The 11,472-nt window shown below is 40.8% G+C and overlaps 1 protein-coding gene and 1 pseudogene across 2 annotated transcripts; one reads left to right on the top strand and one right to left on the bottom strand.

The window, feature by feature from the left end:
• Positions 1-260: 260 nt before the first annotated feature.
• LOC139418142 (zinc finger protein ZPR1-like) lies at positions 261-10,922 on the top strand. 2 transcript variants are annotated; one of them, XM_071167364.1, is made up of 14 exons: positions 261-568; positions 676-837; positions 3,811-3,901; positions 4,278-4,348; positions 4,432-4,512; positions 4,598-4,720; positions 4,945-4,998; positions 5,085-5,151; positions 5,854-5,924; positions 6,064-6,153; positions 6,560-6,670; positions 6,868-6,957; positions 7,586-7,651; positions 7,748-10,922. In XM_071167364.1, exons 1-14 carry the CDS (start codon positions 440-442, stop codon positions 7,862-7,864), a joined length of 1,323 nt encoding a protein of 440 aa, XP_071023465.1. In that variant the 5' UTR covers positions 261-439; the 3' UTR covers positions 7,865-10,922. The 2 variants fall into 2 exon arrangements, with proteins under 2 accessions (XP_071023465.1, XP_071023466.1); XM_071167365.1 differs by having other exon boundaries at positions 283-568; positions 5,872-5,924.
• Positions 8,926-9,291, bottom strand: LOC139418143 (histone H2A-like; annotated as a pseudogene).
• Positions 10,923-11,472: the final 550 nt, after the last annotated feature.

Below are 11,472 nucleotides of genomic sequence, written 5' to 3'. Positions count from 1 at the left end.
CACTCCTTTATTGGGGGTGTTTTGCTAAATGCCTATAATTTCCACCTGTTGTCTATTCCATTTGCACAACAGCATGTGAAATGTATTGTCAATCAGTGTTGCTTCCTAAGTGGACAGTTTGATTTCACAGAAGTGTGATTGACTTGGAGTTACATTGTGTTGTTTAAGTGTTCCCTTTATTTTTTTGGAGCAGTGTATATACATATATGAATGATGTGACGCTTTCATATGGTATTACGCATGCGCACAAAACATATGACATTTCCACCACAGAAGAAGACTAATTTGACGTCTATTTCCGGGATAAGGATACAACGCAGACATGAAAACGTGTATTTTGGACTGCACTTTCAGATGTAGATAGTAGAAAGTTCCAGAAACAGCGGGCGGCATTTGCAAACGAACAGTTTGCTTATCAAAAACCTCTTGAAGTGAAATAATGTCAGTCATAGCAGAGGAAAATGTCCGTGGCATTGGCGGTAGTGTTTTCAAGGAGATCAGTGCTGATAATGACGAAGACAATCAACCCACCGAAATTGAGAGTCTGTGCATGAATTGTTACCAAAATGTAAGTAAATGGCTAGCTAACACACTGACCAGTTAATTGAACGTATGGACTTGTCTGTATCGCTGTAGGATTGACTCATCTAACATGTGTTCTCTCCATTTTTGTAGGGAATGACACGTATTCTTCTTACTAAGATTCCTTTCTTTAAAGAAGTTATCATCAGTTCTTTCACCTGTCCCAACTGCAGCTGGTCGAACACTGAAATCCAATCAGCTGGTCGCATACAGGATCAAGGCATCGCCTACACACTCAAAGTCAAGTCAAAACAGGTAGTCTAAGTAGGATGCAGTTCCTTTCCCAGGCATATGCTGAACCACTGATAAGTAACTGTGTAGGCTATGAGCTGTAGCTAGCCTGAGTGCCAGTCTGTTTGTATCATGCCACTCATTGTCATGGCAAAACAGCAATGGAGTTGGCATTGTCAAGAAGGAACCTGCAAGTAAGTGTTTTGTTGGACGATGTAAACCATGTGTATCCCGTACATAGGACTAATGAAACTTGAAACATTGGCAAGAGCAGAAACAGATCCAGGACTAGGCTAGACCAGATGAGTTTAATTGTGGGCTAGCCTACTCCGTTACCATCCAAGACATTATGTTCAGAGGTTAAACTAGCTCTGGCAACCAAAATGGCCTCATACTCCATCTAAACTGAAATTGTCATCACAATTGAGAATCAAATTTTATTGGTCACACACATATTTAGCGGATGTTGTGGGTGTAGTGAAATGCTTGTGTTCCTAGCTCCAACAGTGCAGTGGTATCTAACAATACACACATCTAAAAGTAAAATAATGGAATTAAGAAATATATAAATATTAGGATGAGCAATGTCAGTGGCATTGACTATATAGTATACATATGAGATGAGCAAAGCAGAATGTAAACATTATTGAAGTGACTAGTGTAACATTATTAAAGTGGACAGTGATTCTATGTATATAGGGCCCCAGCCTCTAAGGTGCAGGGTTGAGTTACTGGGTGGTAGCCGGCTAGTGATGGCTATTTAACAGTCTGCTGGCATTGAGGTAGAAGCTGTTTTTCAGTCTCGGTCCTAGCTTTGATGCACAAAACACTTCTATGAAAACTTTATTGTCACATCAAAATAATTTTACAAATGCGAAATATACACTTACTGTTGATATAGTTGCAGCTGATTGTATTAACACTTCTAGCGTCCTTCCTTTAAATCAAATCAAATTTGATTTGTCACATACACATGGTTAGCAGATGTTAATGCGAGTGTAGCGAAATGCTTGTGCTTCTAGTTCCGACAATGCAGTAATAACCAACAAGTAATCTAGCTAACAATTCCAAAACTACTACCTTATAGACACAACTGTAAGGGGATAAAGAATATGTACATAAAGATATATGAATGAGTGATGGTACAGAGCGGCATAGGCAAGATACAGTAGATGGTATTGAGTGCAGTATATACATATGAGATGAGTATGTAAACAAAGTGGCATAGTTAAAGTGGCTAGTGATACATGTATTACATAAAGATGCAGTAGATGATATAGAGTACAGTATATACGTATACATATGAGATGAATAATGTAGGGTATGTAAACATTATATTAGGTAGCATTGTTTAAAGTGGCTAGTGATATATTTTACATCATTTCCCATCAATTCCCATTATTAAAGTGGCTGGAGTTGAGTCAGTGTGTTGGCAGCAGCCACTCAATGTTAGTGGTGGCTGTTTAACAGTCTGATGGCCTTGAGATAGAAGCTGTTTTTCAGTCTCTCGGTCCCAGCTTTGATGCACCTGTACTGACCTCGCCTTCTGGATGATAGCGGGGTGAACAGGCAGTGGCTCGGGTGGTTGTTGTCCTTGATGATCTTTATGGCCTTCCTGTGACATCGGGTGGTGTAGGTGTCCTGGAGGGCAGGTAGTTTGCCCCCGGTGATAGGTTGTGCAGACCTCACTACCTTCTGGAGAGCCTTCCGGTTGTGGGCGGAGCAGTTACACGTTTAAATGTTTTCCTCACGTCGGCTGCAGTGAAGGAGAGTCCGCATGTTTTAGTTGCGGGCCGTGTCAGTGGCACTGTATTGTCCTCAAACCGGGCAAAAAAGTTATTTGTTTGGAGAAAAGGTGTGGTGAATTTCCACTGATTTACAAAGCCTCAGGCTTTTGTTTCCATCTCCATGGCCCAGCTTTGTCAACAGGGCCATGGCCTCAGTGGACCTACTCTGATTTGGGGCCAAGGCATAGTCACTGGTGCTTTTCAGCCTTCATTTACATAACAATGGTTAACTGTGAACATGGGTTAACACCTTCTCACAAAGCAACTGTTGACTCAGGGGATGACTGTGCTCTTCACACATCTTTAGTGTCACACTCCGTGATGGAAACAGTTCCCAAAATATAACACTAGAGCGAACATTAACATAATCACTGGCAACACACTGGTGCTGTAATGGAAAACTGTGCAACACATCCATTGGAAATCCATTGGAAATATTGCCACGTGGGATTCTGTTAAAATGAACAGCTTTTTCACCTTTTCGGCTTGGGGATTCAAACTGTCAAGCTTTCTGTTACTGGCCCAACGCTCTAATCCAGGGGTGTCTCATTCCATGGAGGGTGTAGTGTCAGTGGGTTTTTCCTTTCAGTTATGACCTAGACAACCAAGTGAGGGGAATTTTTTACTAATTAGTGACCTTTAATTAATCAATCAAGTACAAGGGAACCTGCCCTCTGGAATGAGTTTGACACGTGTGCTACCTAACCATTAGGCTGGCTAACTGCCATGTATTTTACCTTTTTTGTTTTTTGAAAATTCTTTCCCGATATGAAAGTAAAGTTCCAAAGGTTTCCTATACAAGGCGGACGGCATGGCTAATGTGCACAACGTTTAGACAGAATACACCGTCAGGACTGTTGTACACATTGGCTGTGCTGACGTCAATGCTTCTCTTGAGGACCAGACACCTTTTTTTTTTTTTTTTTACATTTTATTTGACCTTTATTTAACCAGGCAAGTCAGTTAAGAACAAATTCTTATTTTCAATGACGGCCTAGGAACTGCCTGTTCCTGGGGCAGAACGACAGATTTGTACCTTGTCAGCTCGGGGGTTTGAACTTGCAACCTTCCGGTTACTAGTCCAACACTCTAACCACTAGGCTACCCTGCCGCCCCAATATAGCTAGCTTAGAAAGAAAACAATATCTAACTTGTATTATTTGATTTATATCTTATACTTAGTCTGTTTTTTTGTAATCTCATTTTGTAGGATATGAATCGAGAAGTTGTCAAAGCAGACAGTGCAACCACCAGAATCCCAGAACTGGATTTTGAAATCCCCCCATACACTCAGAAGGGCTGTAAGTACTCACTCAGTTTTTATTGATTTTGAAAACAATATTCATTCTTCATGCATACATGCCACTGATATTTTGTCGGACTGATAATTGCTAGCCTGGTCCCAGATCCAATATCATCCAATATACTGGCTTTTACGGCTGAGATTCCTTAGCTTTTATTTTTTTATTTTTTTTACTGGGATCATTTACATTTTATTTATACACATATTTGCCAAAGGCGGCAGGAGTGTTGTAGGCTAAACTTGACTAAATTAATCCAACTGTTGTATTAAGTGAAGCTTTGTTTACTTAGAAGAACACTTTTGCATGTAGATGTACAGTATCCACATATGCCTCAATCCCATTCAAGCCATTAACTGTTCCTCTTGCTCCCCAGCACTCTCTACCATCGAAGGTCTCATAGACCGTGCAGTTGCAGGGTTGGAGCAAGACCAACAACTAAGAAATGTATAAGCTTTGTTTACTTTGATCATGCCAAATGCCATATGTACTTCACTGCTTGTTGACTAAAATCATGTTAACTCTTGAAGGCAACTGCACCAGAAGTTGCTGTAAAGATTGATGAGTTCATTGATGAATTGAAGAAGTTGAAAGAAGGTGTATTCACACTGGTAAGTCCAATTTTATTGCCCAGCCTCAACCATGTACAAGATTAAAGTTAAATGGAATTGAATCTTTCTGGCAATAAAATTTTAGGTCATTGATGATCCATCTGGGAACAGTTTTGTGGAGAACCCCTTTGCTCCGCAGAAAGATGAGGCTCTCTCGGTCAGCCACTACAAGAGAACACCCCAACAGGACGCCCAGTTAGGAATAAAGGTGCGTGGTTTGATTTGACACATCACAACTCTCCTGTAAGGGGACATATCTGTTTTAGAAAAGGCAATGCCTCCGATGCTGTCATCATGTTTTGTGCGTGTAGAATCCTCATAAGGTAGAAAAAAACAAGACGGCATACATTTATAATTTGACCCATGTTCACCAGTATAAACTTCTATATAGCAAAAGTGACTTAAAATGTAGCTTTTTTTGTTATTTCTTAGGCTGAAGACGAGGAGGAAAAGCCCAGTAATGACATTGACTGTATGAGAAATGAGGTGGGATTTCCAGACATTTTGCATCCCAATTTGGAGTTTTTCCTCAATAATTGACCCTTGAGTAATATACCTTATTTCTCCCTCAGGTGTTGACGTTTAATACAAACTGTCCAGAGTGCAATGCCCCAGCCTCGACAAACATGAAGCTTGTCCGTATCCTTTCCAGTCTGTTTGGTTGTCCCCAGCAGTGGTGTAGTGTAAGGTTAAGGCACGTAAATGCCATTTACCTTTTTTTATTTTGCGCAACCATTCCTCTCCTTATGCAGGAAAATGCATTGAAAGAATAGTGGTACTTTACTTCACCACGAATGGCAATCAGCATTTACCCACCATTTAATATATATATATATGTTTTTACCACTACATCACTGCTCCCAAGTAGTGTCCTATGATAAGGATGGTGTAGAATGTTCATTAACCCCCCCCCCCATGATATCCAATTACGATCTTGTCTCATCACTGCAGCTCCCCAACGGACTCGGGAGAGGTGATGGTCGAGTCGTGCGTCCTCCAAACCGCTCTTAACACCCGCCCACTTAACCCGGAAGCCAGCCACACCAACGTGCGGGACGAAACACTGTTCAACTGACGACCGAAGTTAGCCTGCAGGCGCCGGCCCGCCACGAGCCAAGTACACCCCCCCTGGCCTTACCCTCCTCTAGCCCAATTGTGGATTATTGGGCCAATTGTACGCTGCCCTGGTCGCTGCTGGTTGTGACACAGCCTGGAACCGGGGTCTGTAGTGATGCCTCAAGCACTGCAATCAAGTGCCTTAGACCACTGTGCCACTCGGGAGGCCCAGTGTACAATGTTTCATTTTGCAAGGTTTAGGTATCCTCCTTTACAATTCCTTAGAAATACCCCATTTCAAAGAAGTCATTATCATGGCAACAAACTGTGATGACTGTGGACATCGAACCAACGAAGTAAGTGTCCTCTATATTTTCTTCTTCTTTTATTTTCTATTTTCTTGGCACATGTATTTCTTTTCAAGGCATATTCACAGATATTGCAAATATCTTAATATGAATACATTCTAATTTGCCCATCTAATCTGTGGTTTAGGTGAAATCTGGTGGAGCCACAGAAGAGCTGGGCACCAAGATAACTCTTCACCTCACTGACGTGTCTGACATGTCCAGAGATCTTCTCAAGGTAGCCCCCTCTTTGTACTTTATCTTGCATTCACTAGTTTTTTTTACTGTAGCATTTTTATTAACCTGGTCCCAGGTCTGTTTGTGCTTTTTCCAACTCCATTACTACCATTGTCAAGCCAAACAATGTTTGGCATGACAAGGAGTTGGCATGATAGCACAAACAGACTGGTACTTAGGCTACCGTTGCATGGCAGAAAGTTCATAGCACCCATGCCAAATATGAATATGAATACTGTCATGATTGAGATGCCTCAGGTATTTGTTGTCCTGTCTTAAGAGTTTGGGTCTTTTCATAATCAATTCCTGTCAGTAATGGAACATAACTTTTTCACGGGAGAGCAATGCTATTCCTGAATCAGAATGGAGTTGACTCTACCATGTTGTGCCGGTTTGTGTTTGTGCAGTCGGAGACATGTAGCATCCTCATACCTGAGCTGGAGTTTGAGTTGGGGATGGCAGCTGTCGGTGGCAAATTCACCACCTTGGAGGGACTCCTCAAAGACATCAAAGATCTGGTGAGCAGACTGTTGAGAAGTAGGGGGGGATGAAGGGGAGATGCAGCAGGAAGGATGTACAGAGGGAGAAACCAAAACCAGCAGGACTGCCATCCTCAAGGATTTAAGTTGTGCACCCCTGTTCTATGGTCTCTTTCACTGTGGACTCGAGCTATATTATATTAATGTTTTCATCCACCGCCACTGTTTTCCTCCAGATTGTTTCCAAAAATCCATTCACTTGTGGAGACAGCTCCACTTCAGATCGAACAGAGAAACTGAAACTTTTTGGCGAGAAGATTGACAAGGTTAGAGGCATCAAATCATTGAATATCACTGTTTTGTTTGGAGCTAGTTTTGGTCTCACTTTACATATAATACCTTAGTGTAATTACACGTCCCAAAGTATTTACCCATGGAACGTTTTTACGTATTTATTTGCATTCAATTTGTGAACTAACTCCGAATAATTTGGCTAATAGTCTCACTCTAGAATATTTTTTAAAGATCCAATGTCTCCATTGTGAGTTTATTGCAATTCTTTTAAATTGTGAATGTTACCATCTGGTATAAGTCATAAATACTAACAATGTGTATCTGCACTGTAAATGCACTATAACTACCATGTAAATATGGTTTTGTACATTTTATGTATATTGGGACCTAGGTTGTATATTTTAACCAGGTGCATTTATTCACTTATTGTGAATCCTCAAACAACTGTTAGTATGACATGAGATTTAGACTAAACAAAAGCTCATGCAACAATTTCACATATGCTGTATCTGAGAAGAACACTTTCACATGTTTGGCTGGGCAACAAAGTATAGTTTTTGAATGCAGAACAGTCTGGCACCCATGCTGAAACTGTTGTATCTCAAAGTGTAATGGAGGCTGAATGGCACTTAAAACACCTCTTCCAAAAAAATACTGTAGATCATGGCGGGAGAAATGGACGTGCACGTTGTTCTCGACGACCCTGCAGGGAACAGCTATCTCCAGGTAAAATACACTCTTCTTTCACAGATGTCTGAGGTTCAAACGCATCGTCTCCTCTGTTTAATTTGTAATGAATTGATTTGTCGTGTTTGTCTGCAGAACGTCTATGCCCCTGACCCAGACCCAGAGATGACAACTGAGAAGTACACCAGGACATTTGAGCAGAATGAAGACCTTGGTCTCAATGACATGAAGACAGAGGGCTATCAGGAGTAAGGACATCTGCAGCAGCAGGAAGGTTTATCTTACAAAAACAACGCATCCCATAAATGTAATTTCAGATATTTGCCCTCACTGAAGTTGCTGACTCACAAGGACATATGCTCCAGATGTCTTACAGTTATGATATTTGATTTGATATATGGTTGAAATGTTTGAAATATACCTTATTTAAAAGGAAACAATCAATATGGTGTTAATCATTTGATTAGAAAAGTATGTGCATTTATAAATAAGAAATGCACGAACATCCAGTTTATGAATTATCCACATTTAAATCACTTGTATGTGTATTCACATATGTGGGTCTGATTCAGTGGCATTTCTTATGTTCTTTTCCATGGGAATAAATGAACTAAGAATACAGACCCATGGCTGATGTAGATATTTTTTGGGGAGGCTTCTTTCCTATGTTCAATGTATAGTATGCATTATATAAATCTGTAGAATTCAGTACCACAATCTTCAATTATAATAACACTGCATAAATGCCCACAGATCTTAAAATAACAAATTCGAGATTCGTTTCAATGCGGTGTCCTTTGTTCATGTGCGCCCTGAATGAAAATTCACGGATTGTGAAAACAGACTAGACTGACGTTTGTGCACGTGCCCAATACCACTACAGAACATTTACTGAAATAATCAAATATACATTTGACTGACCTCAAGATGTTACATTGTTTAGCACAAAATGTGTTGATAAAGTACTACTAAAAAACAAACTCCATATTGGTCCATATATGCCTACAATAAAATATCTGTGGCATTATTCACCCCACCATTAAATGCGCCTGCATAGTCCAGATCCAAGAGGCCACAGTGGCGAATGTTATTATATACGAAAACTGTAGTTTCAATTGCGACGACACATATTTCTATGCATGGGCCAAATAAACGACGTCGGGTAGGCTACGCATTGCAGACGGACAACGCTTATTTTTTTTTCCCTCAATCATTCCTGTTTCAGGTAGTGCTGGCATTAAAAATTAGTTTCTATACAGAGATTGTGGCTCTTAAAGGAGCTCCGCTTTTGTGATCTTTACTGTCCAAGCTGGTTATTTGCTCTTTGCTGGTTTTTCAGTCTTCTTGGCTAGGACAGCAATATTTGGCAATACTCCTCCTTGAGCGATGGTGACGCCACCTAAAAGCTTTTCGAGTTCCTCGTCGTTGCGGCTAGCCAGCTAAAGGTGGCGGGGGATGATTCTGGTCTTCTTATTATCCCTTGCAGCATTGCCAGCCAACTCGAGGATCTCAGTGGTTAGGTATTCAAGCACAGTAGCCAAATACACAGGAGCTCCAGCACCGACACACTCTGCATAGTTGCCTTTGCGCAGTAACCTGTGGACACGTCCTACAGGGAACTGAAGGCCGGCGCGGGACGCCTTTCCTGCCTTTCCTCCAGTTTTGCCTCTACCAGACATCGTATTTGGATTGATACGAATGACTATAATAATTGACAATGCAGTACATGGACTTTGCTTTCTGCCTTTACGTAATGTGGTTGAGAATTGTATTTATACCTCGAGTGTCCCTCTTATTGGACGGATAGAATGGAAACGCTTTAACCAATGGTGATAAACTACAGCATTCAAATGTCCAAAAGCGCCTCGCTCCACATATTTGCATTGCAAACTAGTGTATGTGTGTGTGTATATGTATGACGGAAGCATATGTTCTGCTCTAGTTTCTCAACCGCCACTTATACAGCAAGCATATACAAGAAAATGCAGATGGCTCTTCACCTTTCAGTGATTGTTAATTTAATTTAAGCTCCAGGTTTGGAATAAGAATTTTAAAGGGGCCTTATAGAGTTATAAGACAATCCAAAGGTAAAATCTGCTGTTTCTGATCTGTTGGCTGTGGAATAAATGTGTTTTAACAGAGCCATGGAAAAACCTACACCAACCACAATTGGTGAGGATTGGCTCATGGTAATTGCTGGAGTGGAATCGATAGCTACAGTAACTCCAGTTCTATGAGTGGAGCGGAGCCCAATAGGGGAGCTCTGCTCCTAGTGGTTGTCATGATGTGGCCCTCTTTGGGAATAGTGAGTGCCTTCCCCCTCTACCTCTTACACCCAGGTTATTTTATCTCAGGTTGTAAATTCTTAGAGGAGACTCTCTCCTCAAGGCCAGGCAGTAGAGTCAGAGAGAGTTTCACAGTAGAACAAAGGAACTTCTACATTACAGAACTTGAGAACTGAACAATACCCATTTTTTGGAGAATGTGGACTCAGTGGAGAATCCAGCTACGACCAGTCCATTGTGTTTTATGATTGTGACCTCAGGAAAGACAATACAGCCACATTACCATAACTCTGTTTTATACAGGAGCCTCAGTTCTGAGGCTCGCATCTAATTATTATATAAAATGAATGAGTAAAGATGAAACTATTTGTGTAATGTGATTTTAAACCGTTAATGTGAGAATTGTATTTGTGTTTAAAGTTTCACTAAGTCATTGGCCCGCCCCCATAAGCACAGACATCGATCGGGCGTCATGGGATAGCTTTTCTGAATAAAACCCCCACCTGGAGAAGCCCACTGTAGACCATGCATACCTCAATTACCAAGAGGGCTAAGGTTTGAGTAGACCATGCGTACCTTCAGTATAAGCTAAGGTTGTAATGGTTGTTAAACTCAGATTTATCGATACCAACAGAATAAGAGCAAATCTTCGATACTAATTATTAGTCTGAAGTATCCATTCTGACAACGAAGGACTTCATGGGAGAGAGAGCAGTTAAGATTAACTTTCCAACAGAAAGACGGACGATTCCAACAGAGATCATGACGACACACTGAGCGTAAATATATTGATTGCAAATATTCCCGAATGAGTGAGCGTTCATGTGCAGAGGATTAGCATTTCAATTATTATAATTATCAACTGTGTAGTGTCTTTCGCGCCCTTCTCAGTCCCTTTGTCTACCAAGCCGCCATACCGGTTTAGCCCACTAGGTCACATCCCCTATCATTTCCTTGTAACCATACCTACTGTTTGTTTATGCATTTCTGTGATTATTTAGTTAGTAAATAAATGATTAAGACAATTGATGTATGGATGATTCATAGCAAAGACTGGGTTCGTGCAGATAACTAACAATTTACGACGTTTGGAATGAGACTAACGTGAGGTAAAGAATAATTTATTAATTAGAAGACTAATTGATCAGATTAAAATATCTAAAAAGTTATAATAGGAAAATTATAACTTGGTAATCTGAAGATTTTTCTTGGTGCCCCGACTTCCTAGTTGATTACATTTACATGGTTAGTTTAATCACGTAATAATAATTAGAGAATTGATTTGATAAAATAAGTCTTCGATTTAATGATGCCAAAGACACGACATGGTTTACCCCGCTGCCTAGGCAGAAGATAGCCTGAGAGAAAATTATGCACACACCTGTAGCCAATAGGAGTGCAGGTATCCCTATATAAGGGGATGCTTCCCCTCAATCAGCCTCCCTAGAAATTATCTTCAGTGAGACTGGGGGTCGGCAGGTCCTTAAGTCCTAATGGGGCTCCGCTCCACTCATAGAACTGGAGTTACAACTCCGGTAACTATCGTTCTATATCGTGGAGCTCTGCTCCTAGTGG

The sequence above is a fragment of the Oncorhynchus clarkii genome, chromosome 10, assembly GCF_045791955.1.
Source record: "Oncorhynchus clarkii lewisi isolate Uvic-CL-2024 chromosome 10, UVic_Ocla_1.0, whole genome shotgun sequence".
In the NCBI taxonomy this organism is placed as follows: domain Eukaryota; kingdom Metazoa; phylum Chordata; class Actinopteri; order Salmoniformes; family Salmonidae; genus Oncorhynchus; species Oncorhynchus clarkii.
Note: the sequence above shows the minus strand (reverse complement) of the source record. Positions and strands in the feature narration are given on the sequence as shown.

What these genes read in the sequence shown, in the direction of transcription:
- LOC139418142 (XM_071167364.1), top strand. Translation starts at nt 440, where the DNA reads ATGTCAGTCATAGCAGAGGAAAATGTCCGTGGCATTGGCGGTAGTGTT. An exon ending in GACAAACATGAAGCTTGTCC is followed by an intron (nt 5,152 to 5,853) that starts GTATCCTTTCCA and finishes ACAATTCCTTAG; the next exon opens with AAATACCCCATTTCAAAGAA. An exon ending in TGTCCAGAGATCTTCTCAAG is followed by an intron (nt 6,154 to 6,559) that starts GTAGCCCCCTCT and finishes GTGTTTGTGCAG; the next exon opens with TCGGAGACATGTAGCATCCT.